Raw genomic sequence first — 20,643 nt, 5'->3', positions numbered from 1 at the left:
TTTTCTTATGGCGCCGACTTAAGTGTGCTTAAGGCTGCTAACTCCTTCCTCGGCGTTAGAACTGGCTAGGCCTCGCCGACCTCCCCGTAATTGGACCTCTTTCTCTCTCTCTCTCTCTCTCTCTCGTGGCTCGACCCGCGCTCACATGCCGGCGAATACGAAATTCGTCATTCCTAAACGCGTTCGAGAGCTCCAATCTGGAGCGGAATGACCCAGTTTAGTTAGAAAATGAGATTTACGTGTACCGGTGATCCCTCCCGGTAACTTGTGCAATATGTAGCGCGTATGTAATATACACTGGCTTATCTTTTTATTTAATAAAGAAATTAAGAAAAATAAATAAATAAATTATATATATATATAGATCTTTTATTAGCTTATTTCACCTTTATTAGTTCGACTGACGTATAAAATATTAGTAATATTAAAAATTGTATACACACACACACACATACATAATATTATAAACAAGGAAATATTATTTATTTCTTATTTCCCTTATTAATATTTTAATATTTTATACGTTAGTTAAGCTAATAAAGGTGCATACATAATAAAAAGTGATATATAAATATTTAAATATGTGCATATCGCGGGTATTATTATAAATTGTTGATTTCCTAAGCCTATATTTTCCAAGCAAAATGGTCTGAAATTTTTATATAATTAGGTCATGTTTAAATCTATATATAGCGAAAGTATGGACGAATTTAAAAAGAATTCATTTTACGCTACAACTACCTTAACGCGAATCCAGTTGTAATTGACAGGTGTTTTTAATCCAAACCACACGAACGATTCGGAGATAAAAGGACGGACGTTCCGATTACCCTCTTTCTGCACTCACACGAACAGCGACATTGAATTAGCTCACACCTTCGGGCGAATAGGTGTCGGTAATGTTCTATCCCCATCACGGCGCTCTCACATATTACATTCTAACTTTATCGAGAGATATCTCGGCGGCGTATCTGTATGAAGATAACGCGCGTATTCATCGCCGAACCGTGCCGCGCCTGTACGCTCGCGTTGTACGCTCGTGTTTCTTCCGCGCGACGAAAGAGTTAAAAAAGAAAACGCCCGGAAGGAAGGAGCCCTTCAGAGAGTGAAATTTGGCATGGGATGTTGGCGTCGCGCGAGTGTGCAGTGAAAAGCCCAAATTACTGATACGGCGATATAGCGAAGGTGATTTTGATCACGAAGGCGGAGCAAGTCTGGACGAACGTAAGTGGGTGCCACCGCGACGTAAAAATGACACTTTTCACCTCGTAATTGTATTCGTGCGTTAAGTAACGTTCACTTACAATTGTGCTCTTTTCATCGTCTTCGAAAGCTTGCGTTCAATATCGGAGATATACTTGAGACGCTTCCGCGATTCTAGAGAAACAATGACTCACGATGATACATAAGCCGACCTATATCAGGCACGTATCATTTTCTCACGTCTTTTTCTTTCACTTTATTGAACATTACACATATTCGATCCGTCTCTTCCGGTGAGGGAAATCGAACGAAGAAACCGCAGAAAGCATACGAATGTACTTACGATTAAATATACAATTAAGTGAAACGCGGGACGATTAAATAGAAATCCGTGCACGAGTCGGCGATAAGATCTTGATATTTCCTTTCGATTAAAGGGCGTATCGCATCGGACGAAATGACGATTCGTCTTCAGGAGGTAGTGAGGTCGGATGTAGAAGGCGGTTTGTCGGGACCAGCCAACCCGATACCAAGCCAGTCGATCGATTGCGGCTGCGGACTGATGCAATGCCCGAAGCTGGCGAGATTCGCAACGCGAAAACTCTTCGTGGGATTAATGTGTTGGGTCGGCGTGGTGCAAGCCGCGTCTTACGTCTATTTTTACGTGACAGGCCCCACGATAGCCAGAAAGTTTCAAATTAATCCTTATCTAATGGGTATGTGTTCGAAACACGAAGCATTCTCAAGCACAGTCGCGCTGACCGAAAGAGAGACGATGGTCGATTAAAGGGACGCCTGGGGGAAAATATTGCGAGTATTTCGTAAGAAATTTCTTCTCCGCAGATTGGATTCTCGTTACGGCGGACTTAACACCATTCGTCCTCGGATTAGTCGTAGCGTATTGGGGAGACAGGATACACAGGACCTCATGGATGGGCACCTTAATTCTATTACAGAGCGTTGCGTATTTCATTCTGATAATACCCCATTTAACGCATCGTGTTCGCGTGATCGAAGACACGACGAATGCCACTTACATGTCGTTATACGCAGGTCAGAGAAAAAGAGAGACAGAGAGAGATATTTGAAATATACAGGGTGTCCTGGATTAAAAAGAACACCTGAACACCTTTGTTGTTGTTGATAATATAAGAAATATTTACAGCACAATTTTTGAATGGTTTCGAAACAAGAATATCTTGGAAGAATTTTTCTTTTTACAGTTATTTCTCGATTTTTTTCAAGTCTCGTATCATTAGAAGCAAAGAAGATATTTAGGTATTCTCTTTATGCTGGGACCGCCCTGTATAATTCTAAAACGGAGGAATAACATCAGTGTTAGATCTTTTCTTCGCAATAGTATCGAAATTATTATAAGTAAATGATTGTTAATGGTAATTTGGATAATTACACGATAATACAAATAATAATTGTGTGACGCGATCTGCGAAGGAATGATAATATAAGAAGAGGGAAGTTTTTTCTTGTGTCAACGGTGTATCTTGAATTTTTAGACGATAGTTCAGAATTATGCGCCGCCGGAACATCGAAGATGATCGCGAAGGAAGACGGGACTTGTTACTTCACCATGGTCGTTCTTATCATAGTCCTAATCATTAGCGGAATGGCGAATGTCGCTTACTACGCTCTAGGGATTTCCTATTTGGACGACAATACGAAGAAGAGAGATGTGACCTCTTTCATCGGCGCGATCATCGCCATGCGGATTATGAGTATTATTTTCGGATATAGTTTGGCCTGGGGATGTCTTCGGTGAGTGTTTAGATAGAACTTAGAAGCCAGATCACGTGACTGTTGTGTTTACAATTCGAAAAAGTTCAATGCACGTTAAAGACAAGCGAACAAACACGTGAAAATATACATGTATTTATTCTTTAACGTGTCAACTCGCCCAGGATAGATGCGGAAAATCTCAATAAAGTGGAATCATACCGGGATCATATCGGAGCGTGGTGGCTTGGATTCCCAATTCTCTCCGTATTAATGGTGGTGCCTGGTTTGTTGCTCGCGTGGTTCCCTAGAAGACTCCCTTCAGAGGTATAATTATAAAGTTATTTTAGGATATCGCAACCCTTCGGGATATCTGTGGAATCGCATTTCGGATATCTGGGACAATTTGAGATATCCTCAAGATAAAGTGCGCTGTGTGAGATAGGATATCTGCGATACACGTTGAAAATGAATACTAAGAACTTTGCTATGTTATATGTCATATTTATCGTGTCGTGTATTTTTGGTCCAAAACCTTCGTTTCCTTAATTTTATTATATTTGTAATCTATCTTAACGTCAGGTTGTCGAACAAGCTGCAGCCTCGCTTCTCGACCGTTCCGCGGTGCATAATCGAGCACCTCACCGAACCACCAATCAGAAAGCTGGTAGCCCGGATTTTTGCCCGTCATTCCTGAGGTTAATTACCAACAAGATTTTGATGTGTAACATTCTGGCGATGGCGTTCTGCGCCATGGCGCTTCTGAACTTCATGACGCACGAGGACATCTACTTAGAGTCCAGATTTCACATAGCCCGGCCGACAGGAATGCTCCTTGGATTCAACGATCCCCTACGATCCAGGCTAATTATCAGTAAGAGCAATCTGTGCCACTGATAAGACGTGAATAAGTAAAAAAAGGAAAATCAACAATAATCTACATACAGCGATATTCGTTAGAAAAAATAATTATTGGATCATCTCATTAATATAATGCAGATTTTTCGGCAATTAGCGATTGCCTGAATCATTTTACACCCCGCTAGGGAGAAAGTAAGAATATATATGATTATCGATATTAGGGATAAATGGACGTAATACCGGAATAAAGAAAAGTTTGTTCCCGTTAACGTATGTTCTTTAACGAAGGATAAATATGAAAAATGTCATTTTAGTTTCGAGGAATAATGTCCACGTTTCACGGCGAATAATACCGTACAAGAACATAATTTTATTAATATAACACTCAATATATTTGATTTCAGATATCTCGAAACCCGTTCTGATCGGCCTGATCGTAATCATCAGTGGTTTAGTATTAGCTAAGGCAAAGCCGAGCGCGAGATTTATCATTGGCTACAGTTTCGCAACCGTGCTTTTGTCCATAGTAATTATAATCCTGCTGATCTTCGACACTTGCGAAAAGCCGCCTATCGTCAATATGGAACCGGGCTCGTAAGTTCGTGCCGATTTACCCACACATACACACGCGCGCGTCTACTATCAAATAATAAGAATAAGCCTACTATCACGCATAATAATACGCGGTAAAAGATCAAAGTACACCATATACATCGTACAGCCACCGTCGCATACATTCCATGATAATGAAATCATACGACGAACAATTGCGATAGTTTCACCGATAGAACAGAGTTGTGGGTGAAAATCGATTAAATTTCATTTCTATATAGAATCGGATTGTCGAGATATTGCAATAAGAATTGCGGCTGCTCAAAAGACGCCGTATTCCGACCGGTTTGCGAGAAGTTGGGAAAGTACACGTACTACAATCCTTGCTATGCCGGCTGCACCACAATCATTTACGTCGACAACGAAAAGATTTATAGCGATTGCAAATGTGTGGAGGATAGGACAGGGTGGAGTAATGACCAAGCGACGGATGGCCCGTGCGATTCGTTGAGGTGTCAGGCCGCTTGGATGCTTTTCCAGGTAACCCGCTGTACTCCAGTTGACTGTTTCGCTCTTTGTGTCATCTTGCCACACGGTAAAATATTTTTCTTTAAAATCAATGCATTTAATATGTCCTAAACGGTCGCTCAAATTTGGGCGTTGATTTGACGCAAGATGAATATATTAAAAGGTAACATAAATAGAAAATTAACACGGAAAAGTGACACTTTGATACTTTGCAATCAAGTTTTGTGCAAAAATAATATATTCATAATGCTGAGTGTAACTGAAGGAAAATGTTATTTTCTATTTTTCAGTTCGGAACTTCCGTGGCGTACGCGCTGATCGCTTCTACTTTCGTAGGGGATCTGTTGATCAACGTAAGATCGGTCTATAAGCAAGACAAGGCGATCAGCATAGGTCTCTGGATGGCGATCGTCGCGATTTTCGTCAACGTGCCCGGCAAGATTCTCTATGAATTTGCATCGTATCAGGCGTGCCAGTACTGGGGCAAGGAGAAGATAATTTGTCATTTGCACGACGGTGAAAAGCTCGGGAACTACCTGTGCTACTTGACGATACTGCTTCTGTCCTTGTGTCTTGTCCTCAAAGCCGTTGTCTGCTTTTTTTCCAAGAATTTACAGCTCTACGACGAAGTCGAGAGTGAAGGCAAGGGGAACGTCGAGATACAGGAACTGATCGAACAGGCGAGGACACTCGACGAGCCGGAGGAGGCATCGGTTAATAATAGTAAATATCTCATTTACCTCGTAAAATAGCTCACGCAAAAAATGCTTGGTGAAGTTTACACCTGTCAACTGTAATGTAACTTCTAATCGCGACAATGTAACGCAGATAACAGCACGGCGCAGGTGGAGGCGACCGTCGAGCCGGAATCGACAACGTCACCGGAGACGACGTTGCCGGAGGAAAATCCGCGGAAGGAGGACGAAGACAGCGAAGAGACCGCGGCATTCAAGTACGGCCCGTTGGGTCCGGGCGATCGCCGAAGCACGGTTCACCCGGTGAAAAGCGATTCTCAGGGGACGATCCAAAATCTCGACTCCGAGGACGAGCTCGACAGTTCGAGCGACGAGAGCCGTCCAGACGAGAGCAAGAAACAATCGAGCCCGCGAGTCGCCTACACGCCGTTAGAGCTGGACTCCGACATCGAGAGCGACCTTAGCAGCACGGGGCCGAGGTCGAGAAGGCGCGTCTCCAGCAAGGATTACGACCAGACGTGCGACATCGGCGACGACAACGCCCCGTCCAAGAACTCGTCCGTGAAGCGCCGGTTTCCCAATCCCGATCACTACGAGGACCCGCGGAGGGCCCGGAACGGCCGGAATCAGAACGGTTACGGGGACGGCTCGTGGAAGACAACCAGCTTCGAGTTCTCGACGAGGGGTCAAGAGAGCGACGTGCTCGAACTAGGGAACTTCAACGAAGTTGGCATACCGATAGCGGATCCGTTTCCGGACGGTAAGGGCGACTCCGCCGCCGCTAACACGGCCCACTCGAAGGACGTGAAGTCGCTGATCGATCAATACGAGCAGAACGCCAGTCAGGAGGCCGCGGACGAGGATCAGTTGTCGGTCAAGTCGTCGGAAGATACGAGGACTCGACCGGAGAACAAGATCGTCTCCGGTATTCCTCTGGTAGCCATGGTGCCCGGCGTCACCAAACAATCGTTTCGACGGATGTCCCCCTCGGGCTCCGCCGGCTCGCCGAACCTGCGGGACAAGAACGCCGATCGGCGTTCGGAAAAACACACGACACCCAGCCCGAAGAGCCCCGCCAAGGGAGGTAAACCCACGTATTGCACCGATCTCTGATCGCCCCGAGTCGCACGCGCCAGACTATGCATGACAAGTGACTGCTTAGGCGAATATTTATGACGGGGGAGGAAGACTAGTGACTCTATCAGTGGAGCGTCAAACGCTGAAGTGACACATTTACGAGGTACGAGAGATAAGAGATCCGGACGATCCGAACAGTCGAGGCCCGGCGTCGCACCTTCGCCGAGACTGTCGCGTTTATGAAATATGAGGGGAGGTGCAAGGATCCGTTTCTCGTTGAAACTGTCGCCGCGAATACGAGTCCGAAGTGACGCTCCCGAGCACGCCGGTAATTTTCTGGCTCGTCCACGGCCGATCTGAGAGCGAGCGAATAAACACGTTTGTTTACTAAGAGGGGGAGGGAGGAAACTTCATATCCCGTTTTCGTTGATAATTAATAACGTGGATTATGCGTGCAGAAAATTCTTTTCCTCGCGTCTGCGAGTGAGAGGCTCATTTCTTTTCTAACGTACACAGCTTCCTCAGCGAAACGACCAACGTTCGTGATGACACCAGTGAGCAAGAAACATTAGATCGATCTTTTCGAAACACTGATTTCACGTGGGCTTTACAAATATTTTCACATGATATTTTATGAACGTTTTTAAATTGTTACCTGGTAATATTGTATTCCGAAATATTGAAATTATAGTGTAGAAACGTTATCTCGAAGGTTTCGCTCAAATATTGTTAACAGTGACGTTGCGTACAACATTAGAAGAGCTACAGATTTGAAAACGTTACATGTTGTGGAATATTATTGTAATAACGTTGTGTTAGCGATTCCTCGCTCACTGGGATACGCCGTATCTCCGTCGATTCAAAAATATCGCGATCTTAAGTTCGATCGCCGCTGCAATTATCTTCCAAGTCCTGAAATATGTAAGCGACGTATATCTTACCGTATTGTAATAATTACTTCCAATTTTCCGTAACGCAATTAATAAGACATTTGCCGTGCACCACGGCGTTCTCCGAACGATGCGATTCACAGTGATCGTTCGTGGAAGAAAACGCGCTCTCGTAATAACATATTTTATACAAGGATTGTCCTTTTGATATAATTTATTACACGATTAAAATCCATCACATATCGTAATTTTGTGGATTACTCTGTCTACCCGCCTAACATCTCCTTACTTCGGAGTAAAGTAATCAAGTGTCTTACACGTACAGACTAAAGATTCCATCTCGCCGCAAACGACGTCCCCGGGAGGAAGTATTTCGAGACGGAGGATAAACCTGTCGTCCAAACAGCGGATAAATACATCATATGAGCGTAGATAAATTATAGTCCCTTACTAATCCGCTAATTCAAGGTGTAACCATCGTTATGTACAATTATCTGACTTTAATAGGTGATTCGCGCTAAGGTAACGTGGATCATTGCTCCCGTCATTGACAGTCTAAGCGGTGCATACAGAGAGGTATACTTACACCGTACGCGTGCGTACTACAATTGGCGACTTAAGATCGTCCACTTTGTGTTCGTTCATACCGTCCGAAATAAAGCGAATATATAGTCACGTCACTCTACAACGATAAATTTGCCCCCGTAACGGCATTCGCCGATAAAAAGACCACGGATTAACCCGAATCGGATCGAGAATCGACGAAAGATCGGAGAGGTCGTCGTCGTGGCTCCTGTTCTTTCGAGTACCGCGGATGATCCACCGACGATCGATTCTACCTAGATTACCGCGAGCTTTAAATATCTAAGGGGATGCTTAAGGTACTTGTAAAGTCTTTATTTGTCGGTTCTTGCGCGTTCCTCGTTTGCTCCTCCTCGCTGATCCTCGATCGAGGCTCCCTTTCGCGTAACGCAACGCCCCGAAGGGCCGCGAGTGGGCTTACTCGGCGTCAATAATGATTCTTTAAAGCGTCTCGCCGGGCTCCTCGGCTATATCCTCCAGTTCGATCTCCTCGTCGAAGATCTTCACGTCCTTCACGTAATACCAAACACCCACGTCGAATAACGTGCCGATCGTCACGAAGCCTGAAACAGGAGACGGGTGGTACGCGCGAGCGAGACGATTCCCGAAATTCGAGTGCTATTCTGAAGAATAATTTAATTATCTTAAGGATCATTCGCTTTTAATAAAAACTTACTCCGACGATACCGACACTTTCGAACTCCCCTCGTGAACCCTGAATTCTACCGATTGAATTTTAACGCTACCTTCGATAACCTATTTTGACGTTAAAAGAGGGAAGACATCGTCTAAGGTTGAAGTTTGGATTATATTATATTATTAGAAGTGAAATTGAATTTTATTTTGCTATCTCAGTTCCTACCGTGTTATAGAATTAAAGGTTCAACATAGGACGACGGGGTAAAATAAGCCGATTTCGGCCAGCACGTCGAAAAGTATAATAAAACACGCATGAAGAAGCATCCATCGATTAGGCCAGAATTGGCTTATTTTACCGGTCGTCCTTTCGTGTTAGAAAAGTTCGTTTTCCTCGCCGATCTTTTCCTTTTATTTTCTCGAACGGAATCACTCCTCGAGATACTCACTGGCTGCCGTGAAGTTCAGCAAATACCTCAGAGTCTCGCCATTGTACAGCCAGCAATTACCCGTGCCCGAGCATGTCTTACCCCACACGAGACAGGTCTTGTCTGCGGGCAGATAAAATATTAATCGGTCTCCAAACAGAGAAAGCGCGAGTATGATTAATTGTACACGCGTGTTTGATAACGATTTGAAATCAACCGCGGTACACGCAAGTGGTAAAAGATGACGCGAGGAGACATTGAGCACTTTATCCTCAATATTTACTGATAATACTCCGGGCAATTTGCCTCTGTCGCTACTAATCATTATTGGCCGCGTACAAATGATGAAGAGCTTATCGCCTACCTAAGATAAATCCAAACAGAATAGGCGATGGTATGAAAGCGAAGAGGCTCATTATCGTCAACCCGAAGCCCATTGCGACCGTCTTATCCTTCTCGTCGACGCATCTTACGGAAACGAGGAAATTCGATGCTCTCCCGGTCGCCCCGCTGAACTTCAAGAGACACACCACCGTCAGGAAGATGTAGAACTTGTGCATACAGTCGACCGGACACGAGCCCGGGATGGCCGTTCCCAGGGTCTCCACGATTGGCTCGCTCGTCTCCAGAGGCAGTTCAGTAGGGAGTGGGAATGTGAAGTTGGCGTACGAGTGCGTCAGAGAGCGGGACAGTTTCGGCTTCACGCAGCTGCAGTCCGTGTAAACTTTGCTACCGTTGCTGAAAAGCTGAGGGAAGAAGAACGGGAATCCGATTAATCCTTAATATTACATACTCGCGTCATCGATACAGAAAGCCTTTGGCTTTTCCGGTAACTGAAAAATCCGAAGATTCGAAATATAACAATAACAAGTGTCGCGCAATCACTTTTACTCTTCGATCTCTCTCTCTCTCTCTCTCAAGCCGATTTCCGATTTTGATCCAAAGGCCGTTTTCTAAGAATCGTATAATGTGACATCGAACCTTCATGTTGCGGCAGCCGGCGTGACAGGCGGATATGAAAGTTTGCCCGTGCTCGGAGCACACCGGATTATAAGTGACGAAGTCGCAGTTGCACTGCTCGTTGCAGGGCAGCTTGGTTTTCAGGGCGCCGCTCGGCTGGATGGCGATCTGGTTGTCGTTCGCCGAGCAGCCGAGGAAGGCGTACGAGATCATTCCCATGATCGATATTATACCGATCATGACGTTCCAGGCCGCCAGGTATCTGGCCTTCGGCTTGTACTTCGAGATGATCAGGCCGGACAGCAGGATGCCGAATGCGCTGAACACCAGGCCGACCGTGCCGGTGATCAGCGACGAGACGGACGCCGATTGCTTGTACTGGGTCTCGATGTACTTCGGCATGAAGATCCAGTACGGCATGTAGCCCATAAAGTAGAACACCGTCGCCAGATTGTTGCACATCAGAGTCGTGTTCGTCAGCAGCCGTTTAAACGTCCTCAGCATATCCGAGATCGAGGCCGGTAGCTCCGGCTCACCCTCCCCCTTGATGCACGTGGCGGATCGGTTGCGCTCCAGAGCGAGAACTTTGCGGGCGGCCGCCCTCGGCAGGGTCTTCGGGAAGAGAGCGATCACGCTCGCGAAAATGAAGAGTAGAATGGCCAGGATGATCCATCCCAGCCACCAGGCGCCCAACCACCTGGAACGTCGGGGTTACGGTTAGATACGGTTTTGCACATACGGGGAAGAGTGAGCTCGCATTTCGGCGTGTTAAGAACACACCGAAATACGTCATTCGACCGAAAGTCGTCATTTTCATAGCGATATTTATATTTCCCGTTACTTTGACTTTCGATAGAAATGCTTACGTGGATTAAGGAAACGTTGATTCGCACGTCGAAAACTCCTGTTTTCAATTTATATTAGCATATGGCGAGAGTGAATTTGTTGCATAATAATATTAGCGTTACCTTCCCGCGTGTTCACCTCGTGTAAATTAACCCAAAAATTGACGCGGGCCCTCCGGGACACGGTGAGACGCGTGTCAACGCAAAATTGTTTACCGCGCGGGTGAGCTCGCGCAACAGCGAACTTGGCGAGTCACTTCGACGACAAGCAGCTTATCATTGAAACGGGGCGGTTTAATTGCGAAACGATCACCGACGGTCGATCGGTGGTCACGTACCTCGGGTCTTGCGTCGTGATGGTGGGAGTCAGAGTCGGGCTGATGTAGAACTTCAGGGCGAACGAGGCCAGCCCGTAGCCGATCGCGGGTCCCAGCATTCTCAGGAAATACGAGAAGCTGATCAACGCCGGCGTCTTCGATTTCTGTATGTTGTCGTCCATGTACGACACACCGAGGGTGTAGTAAAGGGAGCCACCCACCCCGGACACCAGCTGGGCTATGAAGAGCAGCACCTGAGGCGCGAAGTTCACGTCGTCCACCTCGCAGTCGGTCCCGCGATTTTCCTTCGCCAGGCAGAGGAATTTCCGGTGTCTGTCGGGGATCTCGCTCGTATTCGCGTCCTGCGGCTTCCCGCCGTATTCCTTCGTCAGCGACAGGGCGTCCTCGCCGGGCCCGTAGAGGAAATGCGGCAACATCGTCAGACAGCAGAAGAGCACGACCTGACGACGAGACGAACAATAGCCGTTATACCTCGAGGAAGATTTCAAGCGGCGCGTCGAATCGGAAAATTCCCTCTAAATCGCACTCGTGCTCGCCACGAGTCCGTTTTCCGCTCCTGAATTGGGGCTGCACCGGAACTTCGTTCCGTCTCCCTTCGACTCTAAGACATATACTCGTCTAATTCGAACGGTAAAAACCCAATTCAACAACGGGAAACAGACCTTGCGTGATCTCGGACCGACCCCGGCAGCTTCGTTCGTCCGCGATTTCCGGTACGGCGAGAATCTCAAGTATGCAACATGAACGGGTCTTCCAGTAGCGGCGGTGAATATCGGAAGGCGTACAAAGAAATCGGGGGGGAGGAGAGGGGTGGTCAACAGAGTAGGTCATATCGGAGCCGCCTTCGTCCTCGGCGTTATTCTTTTTCTCGAAATATCGGCGAACGATCGTACCAGCGACCGGCGTGCAACGCGCGCGTTTCGTGGGCTCCTGAAGCGCCTCTTTGCTATTCGAAGAACGGAGCGCTCGGCTAAGACGGCGAGAGTACGGATGGTAAGAGAGGCATGAATGAGCGTAGCCACGGTTCCAACGCTTCCTAATTTAATTAAGAGCCGACCAACCGGTGAGGTATGACGTCTCCCGGCTCGTTCCTCGCGCGGGGCGTGTGCCGAGCACAGCTGATTTCGCTCCTCGGCGGATCGGCAAGTATGGCGCTAATGCTCGTCGCGGCCACCACCTGTGCGCCGATCGGCTGACGCTCATCGTCGCGCGTATTCCCGATGTATCCCGGAGGACACACGAGGTGCGAGGATGCTTACGGAAACTTACCGTGTAAATACCGAATGCGATCCACCGGGGCCTGTGACCCCTTCCCGCGTAATACGAGAGAACGACGGAGACGAAGAGCTGCGAGATGTCGTTACCCACTGTGATGAGACCTGTACGAGAGAGAAAAGGCGCGCAATCAGATATCCGGCTGTCCCTGTATATTTAAACGGACGTACTGTATCGACGTAAAAATTCCCAGACCGATCCCCCCCCGCGTCGTAACGCTCGGCGACGAGCCACGTGTCGCCGTCACGCGCGCAGATGCGGCGTTCGGAGTTTACTATTTCGTCGTAACAGTTCGCACTTTGACCCGTCGGTAGCAGCGTCGCGATGAAGATATGCAGCTAATCGTCGGCTGCACTGGAAACCGCGTTCGGTCGGATCCACCAGGATGAACAATCGAGTCGCGTCTCGGTTGGGGGAAACGAAATTCCCAGCGCTCACGGACCGAATTTCCTGATTACCGGCGGAAGGATTTCTGATTTCCCTCGACCGAAACCCACTTAGCTGGCCGGTGTCCAGGCTGATCCGACCGGAAGGAGTTTCTCAGGATGGAACCAATTCGTTTCCCGTTATCGCACGCGATGTGTATTGTGCGCACAATGAGAAATTTTCCGTCACGGAGGGAATACGCCGAGAAATTACATGTTACTTTTTAACATATTCATCCTTAAGTTTGGCTTTCATTCCCGCTCAGAAAAAAGAAATTAGTATTAAATCGAGAATAGATATTCTCATATATGCATAAGCGAGAACATTACGATGCTCTTAGAAGATTTTCACTCTTGATTTGACAAAATTCCCACTGACGCGCGTATCGTTTGAACTCAGCTCGAAATTCGGAACATTATAATATCCTTGCTTATACATCAAGAGGATCGATCTTGACTCAAGGCTCATCTTTTCTCTGTGTGCACGCGGGAAAGAAGAGTCGGCTGCCGCAAATGAAATTTAGTCAATTTAACCAACTTTATCGTCCCTGCATCCGGTTTTTAGCTTCCGCGGCTGAAGCTCTGGTGACGAAATTTCAGTTGCATTATACGCGCAGCTAATTCCTTCTTTCCATACCGGACGTACTAGTTCGGGAAGTGTGCGTCCCGACATTCACAGTCAGTACTGCAAATTTATAGTCTACATAACATGAGCTATAGATTCGCAGTGTACTGGCAGTGAATATCGGGGCGCGCGCTTCTTGAACTGGTACAGTCGGTGCAGGGAACAGAGATGGGTCTCTCGTAACGGAGTGACGCGAAAATTCGCACGGGCCGTTTCTGACACACACACACACTCGCACACAGACGCAGGCACAATTTGATACCGTGTGCGGAAGGCCGAAGTAACGAAGGGAGCGCACTGCGAAGGTATCGCGCTTACCCGTCGTCTTGGAGGGTATCTTGAATCTCTTCTCGATGGTGGTGATGGTGCCGTTGAAGTAGGCGTAACTGGCGGAGAATATGCAGCCGAGCACACCGTAAAGAAAGACGTAGGCCTTCTTGTTGGCGAATCGCTGGAGGATCGGGCCCTTGAAGCACCATATACCGCAGGCGGTGTCGTCGGTGATCGGCAGCTCCCTGAAGACATCCTCGACGCCCCTGCTCGCGGTGGTGGGCGACGAGGGTGTCGCGCCCGGCGTGCTGGGCACCTGCAGCAGCTTCAGGTTCTCCGGCCCGTTCTTCTCGCGATTCGAGTTGCTCGAGTTGTTCTTCATCTTCGCCTCGGTCGACCTAGCGACTGCCCTACGCGGCCAGCGAGGCAACAGGCGGCTCCGAGCGGACCTCAATCAGTGACCTCAATCGCGTTGGATCGCACGGCTACGACGATGTGACTTCTTCGTCTTCCACGCGGCCCTTGGCATCGCTTTTCCGGCCTCGCCCCCTTCGCTCGCTCGCTCGCGGAATCGCCTCTTCTTCCTCTTCTCGAGTTCCTCACCTCTCGTGCGTGTCCCGCCGCCACGTCGTCACGTGTCCTCCATGACTTTCGCGCCTACCGGGCCGACACCTACGCCTACCGGGAGATCGGAGGGTTGACTGCGGTGGCTCGTGCGCGCGGCTCGCCGATTTATTCGGCCCCGACGAGGAGGACGACGATGACGAGGAGGAGAAGGCGTTCGAACCTTGAATCGAACCGAAGACGGTGTATTTGTACAGCGGTCGCCGGCTAGATGTCAGACGATATTATCGGGCTGCTTGGGAGAGAGAGACGATATTATCGGGAACGTGAATGTTTGAACGGCTTTACCATAGAAGCGGCTAATCTGTCAGCTCCCGCGAGCGAGCAAACAGAAAGCGCAGGAGAGGAAAAAACACGCGACTTTGTTACGAATAAGCACAATCGCGTCTTTATCTGGGCGATAATGAGTTATGGCAATTTGCGCGGCTCGCCGGCGTTCGGAGAGAGAGAGAGAGAGAGAGAGAGGAGAACTACGTGGGAGAGTCGACGAGAACTCGCGCGCGATAAAGACGAATCGCGCGACCGGCGAGTTCCGCGTCGAATTTCAACGATCGAGCGCGCGTTCGGAGGAGAGAGATCGATTGATAACGCGGAGGAACCGCGAGGCCACCACCCACCGTTCGCGAACCGGCGATACCGGAAGACCCGGGGAAACGATCGCGGCCTCGATTCGCGGAATCTAGTTTCGCGTCCGAAAACGAGGGGTATTCTTCCGCAACTGAGGTGCCGAAGCGTGCGGCGGGACCGTGTTCGAGATGCCCGCCGAGAGGTGATCCCCACCTTCCGCGCCGAGGAACCGATCGTACGAGACAGATCCGTGATGGTAAGTCTCCTCCACGCGTACCTACGGTCCACCGTGTCGCCGTTATCAAGCGGGTAAAAATCCTATCTCCTAAGATCAACCTGTTCCCCCCACCTCCGCTCTCTCTCTCTCCCTCTCTCTCCTTCTATCTGTCTACTTCTCTGTTTGTCTGTCTGTCTGACGACTACCCCTCTTCTCATTTCTCTCCTAGCCGATCGCGGTTCTTTCCTTCCTCCCTCTACAACTAGCCGTCTTCGTCGTGCAAACACCAGCTCGGCTCGTCCCTCCGTATCTGTGATAACCCGCACCTACACCGCTAAATGACGTGGGAGAGTAGGGACCTGTCGTCGACCAGGTCGACTCGCGGAGAAAAGGGGAGTAATTAACGGGGGTAAGCGCTCCCGCGGGGAAAACCCTCCCTCGGCTGCCGATTGCGAAATTGGGCGTTCGCTCGCGAGACGGCGGCTACCATCTCTACCGCGCGACCGTTTGTCATTAGCTTTCCGTCTGTGGGTTATTGTTAAATTGATATCCGTGAGTGTCGAAATCGAGAGCGAAATTTGCACGAGAGAGAGAGAGAGAGAGGCCTGCCCAGTCTCGAGTAATTTATGATCGGCAGTATGTGTGTGTGTGTGTGTGTGTGTGTGTGTATGTGATACCTGATGGTGCAACTTAGAAGGTACACACTCGTTTGGTTGGCCCTGATAAAGCGGATTCGCACGGGCGTATCTTTCTCCTTGAAAAATGATCACTTATTCTCAAATTGCACCGCCAATCGCCGCCAGTTGCTTCGCACGCAGCTACTTCCCGCGTTTCCCTCTCACGTGTGTTAGGAAGAAGAAAGGAAATGGCATTAGCAAGGCGTCGTCAAGTTTCGTAGTTTGGCGTCGCGGCTTCCGATTAATTCAGCCTCGATTAACGTGACGTCGAGCGTGTTATCTTGCATTCATTAATGCGGCCTTTAATCCGAATAAATGGATATCTCGTTAATGTTATGGAAGAAGCGGCGAATGTATCTGTCAAAACAGAGCCCACGATGCCTCTTAATTTACTAATCGTTGAAATGTCTTTTTCACTTAAATGGAACGACCAACCGTCGAATTCCTCGCGACTTCGAAGCGCATCCACCTCGAAGTACAAATCATCGAGTAGAAGTTTAATTCACCTCACCCTCTGGGAAGTTCTGCAGGAAGAATTGAAGCAGATCGGATCGGACAATTTCGGACAAATCGACCGCCAGAATGCCGAGGTTGTGATTAAAGCTGAAGGTGGATACGTAAACGGGGGCAAAATCCGAATGAAAATATCGCCTTCAACTTCAACATTATGCATGAACTTTAATGAATATTGCATAATATTGTATAAAGCTTCTGCAATAAACCGTACGGAAAGCAATTTTATTCTGGCCCGGCGAATTTCTCAGTTACCGCACGGAACAGCAAAGGAAAGCTTGAGAAGCAGCAGAAATTTTCATTGAGACGGCGAAAAGACTTTTTTCAGAATATCAATTACTATTTTTTGCCGGATATAAAGACAGCGAAATATCATGGTCATGCCGATTAAACGTTTTGCTGCACGGGTAAAATTATTTCGTCCGTGTAACAAATCTCCTCGCCGTCCGCGTAGTAAAAGAAAGTGTTGCTGCGCCGGCAAAATATTCCTTTCCGTGCAGTAGTTACAATTACATGCGTTTTCTCCTTACTTAAACCGCCGAGGCCCGAATAATTTTAGCGTTCGTTCAGATCAACGGCCAACGGTACCGTAGATCTTGTTCTAAAAAGAGATAGAAAAAAACACGGAAATACGAAGGAGCAACCGTCGCCGGACGGGGGGGGGGGCGTCTTTCGAAAGCGCGCGCTTCCACCCTCGAAGTTCCCGCGTTATTGGGGAAACGGGGCACCCCTACTCGGCGGGACGTGCCGTTCGCGACGCACGGACTGCGACGAGGTTTTGGCTTTCAGTGCGGTGTTGTCTAAGCTCGTTTCTAGTCAACCTCCGGGAGCAGAAGCTCACATTGTGGACCCATTATGATTTAATAGAGCCGACGTGATGTACACACGCACGCGCCCACACACACGGCCACTCGGTAAACTCTTCCGTCTATTCCCGCGCATTGCTAATGGCACACATCAAACAGCTATGTCGCTAATAGCTGACGGCTAATTGCCGGAGTTTAATTTTTACATTCGCAAGACGTTCGCGCTCATTCGAGCGACCGGGCGTTTAGGGAGCCGCGCCGAGCCGGATTCGCGCGCTCGTGTCGCTCGCTGCGATTTCCCCCGAGAAAAAGGAAAGAAAAGGGAGAACAATCAATCTTCGCCACTTGGGCACAGTCATCGTAACTTAACGCGCGAACCTTGAACGCGAGAACGTTTGAACGTTACCTCTTTTCCTCGTGTTCAATGCCGTTGGCTCGTTTAAAGTAAGATAATGTTGTGATACGGCAGACTTGAAAAAAGAGCCGGTAGACTTGTTTTTCGAAATAATCTCGAATAAATACCTTGAATAAATAGCCGGATCTCTCTCTCTTTCATTTTTTCCTTCTTTTTTCGCCTTGCACGCGAACGTAACGAACGATACCGTGAGATGACGATTGATTCAACTGTTGTTATCACGACCGGCTTTAAAATCCGCGCGCGATATAATACATTTATGTACCTAAGTGACTATTCTAAGCGACTAGCTTTAACTTTCTGTGATACGCCTCTTATTTAGATCTGCAAACATAACACACGCAGAAATAATTTCTTCAATATTTGCAGAATAAAGAATCTGAGAAGGAATGTTAGGGTTGCGGAGGAGGAGGAGGAGGAGAGAGAGAGGAAAAGAAATATTTGGCACTGGACGTCGTAAATCGAGCTATCACACTGACAGAAAATTGAAGTTAGCTTCGGTGCTAAACATATTTTATAGTAATAGCGACATGCGTATAAAGTTATCATCAGTGACGTTATAATAATACTTGTTAGAAAAGAAACGGTTCTCCTGACTGTTTTTGTGATTAAAGGTCGCACTCGGCGCGCCGAAACCAACTGCAATTTTCCGCCGGTGCAATCAGTCAGAATGTCGAATTAATCTCGCGATTTCGTCCGTTTCCGAGCAGACGCCGTGATTTGCAAGAAATTTCTCCCTGCCGTTTGTTTGCTCGCAAACCTGCCAAGACAAATGAAAATTTACGTCCACGATAAGAGCGTCGTAAATACAGCGTGCGTACACAAATTTCTCGGAAATGTTCGATCTTCCGTTCGAACGGAGATTCGCAAACAGACAGGCATGATATCGATTAATCGCCCTGTTAAAATCCATCGCCGGTGGAAGGCCTTATTTTAGCCATCCTTCGCCTTCTCGTCCGCGAATAACGCCGGTTATTCGCTCGCTAACTCGGATTTGCAGTCACGGGATGGATATCATTTTGACATCTCCCCGTCCGCGTCCTCCGCGATTACCGCCGCAATAGCGGAAACGTTCTCCGGTTACTCCTCGTGGAAGTTCCCGCCTCCGAACGGCGTAATTGTTAAGACCTTACGCGTGTAACGCGTCGAACGCTGTTTAAATGTAGGAAAACCGAGTAGCACGGAAGTTTGTGACACAAAGCCCATTAAGTTCTTTGCCATCGTTGCCGTCGTTGCAGTCGTCAGATTTACAACGCCCAGACGCGACGTGCCCGTGACGTTGACCAGATTCTAAATCGGTGAAACACTTCGTATTCGCGCGGAGGAAAAAATTGAACGAAATCCACCGTGATTTATAAACCCGATTTCTCTCTCCCTCTCTCTCTCTCTCTCTTTGTATTTGCTCGATTTCTCAGCGAGATACGCAACCTGTATATCATTCGGAGACTGTCACCTTTTTGGGATCGACGCGGTGAGAATGAAGATACGTTTCCACTCAACTTCTACGCGTCATCGTTCGATCCAACTATTCGATTTGCACTATCGATTTGAATTATCTTATCAGCTTGAGCTCCGATTAATACGGATTTTTTCCATTCAGCGGGTCCCTCGAATCAATGATGAGTAACGAAACTAAATCAACTCGATCTTCATCCAGATATAATTATGACGTGTTTCCCAGGACAGAGAGAGGAAACAGGTGATTTCTCTATTTATTAAGAGTAACGATGGTTCTTGCGTACGCTGAAAAAAGGATTCGGTAATAACTACGAAAATTTGGTGAATATTTGCCGGCCAAACCTTCGATCGCTGCAACCGAATGATTTAGTCCCGTATACTAAATATATAATATATGAAATTATAGTGCCGCATATACAATATGTGGAACTAAATAATTCGATCGGTAATTAAATGTTCGGTCTGCAAATATTCGCCGAAATTTTCGTCCTTATCAGCAAATCCCTTTTTCCGTGTACGATATCACTATTTGTATGTGCGATCCGTCTGTAAAATATCTTTTCGAGCGCATCGTTTAGTCGACGGAGTGATCTCCGTTGAAGTATGTTTCGCCGATAATCTCGAGTGAATGGCTCGCGATTGAGTCGGAAAACAAGGAAGGCAGGGAAGCCGGGAGAAACGATATTAATCGTGCATACCACCGGTAATACGTACACGCGGTTTTAACCCGGGGATCTCGCAGCGGACAACAACCAACTTCGTGAACACTTTTGCTCCGCGATCTATTAAGTAATTCACTTGTTTGCACAACGCGGACGCACGTGCCTTCGCGCGATACACGGATTCGATACGCGGATTATTACGTATTAATTTTCTTTATCTGCTGCTCCCTCGCACTCGACCGACGACGAGTTATCTCGCATGGAGAGAGAACAAGACTACTCCACCGGCGCATCGACAAATTTCGTTGGACGCTCTAAACGGCACAACCCACTTACGTTTGTAAATTACGCAGCATTCGTAGAACGGGGCAGAAGGTATGCCGGACGAGCTGAATTAGAATCGTTGTTATTACAGCAGAGCTAATGGCCAATCTGACTTTTTCTCTCGCGCTCCTTACTTCGTTCCCGAGATTAGTTCTTTATGGCTCGCTGCTGCTCGCCGTTACAACCCATTCCGGAGCACGCGTTGCCACTCGATTTTCACCGAGTGAGAAATAAAAAGTGATACCACCTCTCTCTCTCGGGAGCGTCTCGGGACGCGCATTTCGACGTGCGTCGCACGATGCACGTGCGCTTCATTCAAAGGCAGGTGGCGGCTCGCGATGCGCCCAAGACGGCGTGATCGATAATAAAAGCGGCGCGGATCCTTAAGCCTCCCGAAGTGGTGGAAGGTGAGTAAACCGATTGCTTCCGGTCGTCTACATCACACGCTTCTGTCTCGCT

General features: G+C 47.9%; 2 protein-coding genes across 7 annotated transcripts; one reads left to right on the top strand and one right to left on the bottom strand.

Annotated features, from left to right (window-relative positions):
* The first annotated feature begins 1,153 nt into the window (after positions 1–1,153).
* LOC106748282 (solute carrier organic anion transporter family member 1A5) lies at positions 1,154–6,683 on the top strand. The gene is made up of 10 exons (XM_014626662.1): positions 1,154–1,224; positions 1,641–1,919; positions 2,047–2,256; positions 2,718–2,976; positions 3,120–3,261; positions 3,517–3,808; positions 4,200–4,389; positions 4,629–4,887; positions 5,166–5,598; positions 5,722–6,683. The coding sequence occupies exons 2-10, from the start codon at positions 1,661–1,663 to the stop codon at positions 6,681–6,683; spliced, it is 3,006 nt and encodes a 1,001-aa protein (XP_014482148.1). The 5' UTR covers positions 1,154–1,224; positions 1,641–1,660.
* A 1,062-nt stretch (positions 6,684–7,745) lies between these two features.
* LOC106748283 (solute carrier organic anion transporter family member 2A1) lies at positions 7,746–20,122 on the bottom strand. Of its 6 annotated transcripts, XM_014626666.1 has the most exons (9): positions 19,897–20,122; positions 19,194–19,483; positions 13,970–14,708; positions 12,596–12,705; positions 11,327–11,766; positions 10,165–10,840; positions 9,548–9,929; positions 9,205–9,306; positions 7,746–8,682 (listed from the first exon to the last, which is right to left on the bottom strand). In XM_014626666.1, the coding sequence occupies exons 3-9, from the start codon at positions 14,301–14,303 to the stop codon at positions 8,561–8,563; spliced, it is 2,166 nt and encodes a 721-aa protein (XP_014482152.1). In that variant the 5' UTR covers positions 14,304–14,708; positions 19,194–19,483; positions 19,897–20,122; the 3' UTR covers positions 7,746–8,560. The 6 variants fall into 6 exon arrangements, with proteins under 6 accessions (XP_014482152.1, XP_014482150.1, XP_014482149.1 ...); XM_014626664.1 differs by lacking the exon at positions 19,194–19,483 and having other exon boundaries at positions 13,970–14,777; positions 19,913–20,122; XM_014626663.1 differs by lacking the exon at positions 19,194–19,483 and having other exon boundaries at positions 19,913–20,122.
* Positions 20,123–20,643: the final 521 nt, after the last annotated feature.

Source organism: Dinoponera quadriceps, unplaced genomic scaffold (assembly GCF_001313825.1).
Source record: "Dinoponera quadriceps isolate SergipeBrazil2010 unplaced genomic scaffold, ASM131382v1 scaffold2600, whole genome shotgun sequence".
In the NCBI taxonomy this organism is placed as follows: Eukaryota; Metazoa; Arthropoda; class Insecta; order Hymenoptera; family Formicidae; genus Dinoponera; species Dinoponera quadriceps.
Note: the sequence above shows the minus strand (reverse complement) of the source record. Positions and strands in the feature narration are given on the sequence as shown.

What these genes read in the sequence shown, in the direction of transcription:
- LOC106748283 (XM_014626666.1), bottom strand. Translation starts at nt 14,303, where the DNA reads ATGAAGAACAACTCGAGCAACTCGAATCGCGAGAAGAACGGGCCGGAG. An exon ending in GATACCCTCCAAGACGACGG is followed by an intron (nt 12,706 to 13,969) that starts GTAAGCGCGATA and finishes TCTCTCGTACAG; the next exon opens with GTCTCATCACAGTGGGTAAC. An exon ending in ATCACGACGCAAGACCCGAG is followed by an intron (nt 10,841 to 11,326) that starts GTACGTGACCAC and finishes CCGACGTTCCAG; the next exon opens with GTGGTTGGGCGCCTGGTGGC.
- LOC106748282 (XM_014626662.1), top strand. Translation starts at nt 1,661, where the DNA reads ATGACGATTCGTCTTCAGGAGGTAGTGAGGTCGGATGTAGAAGGCGGT. An exon ending in AATTAATCCTTATCTAATGG is followed by an intron (nt 1,920 to 2,046) that starts GTATGTGTTCGA and finishes TCTTCTCCGCAG; the next exon opens with ATTGGATTCTCGTTACGGCG. An exon ending in GTCAATATGGAACCGGGCTC is followed by an intron (nt 4,390 to 4,628) that starts GTAAGTTCGTGC and finishes ATTTCTATATAG; the next exon opens with AATCGGATTGTCGAGATATT.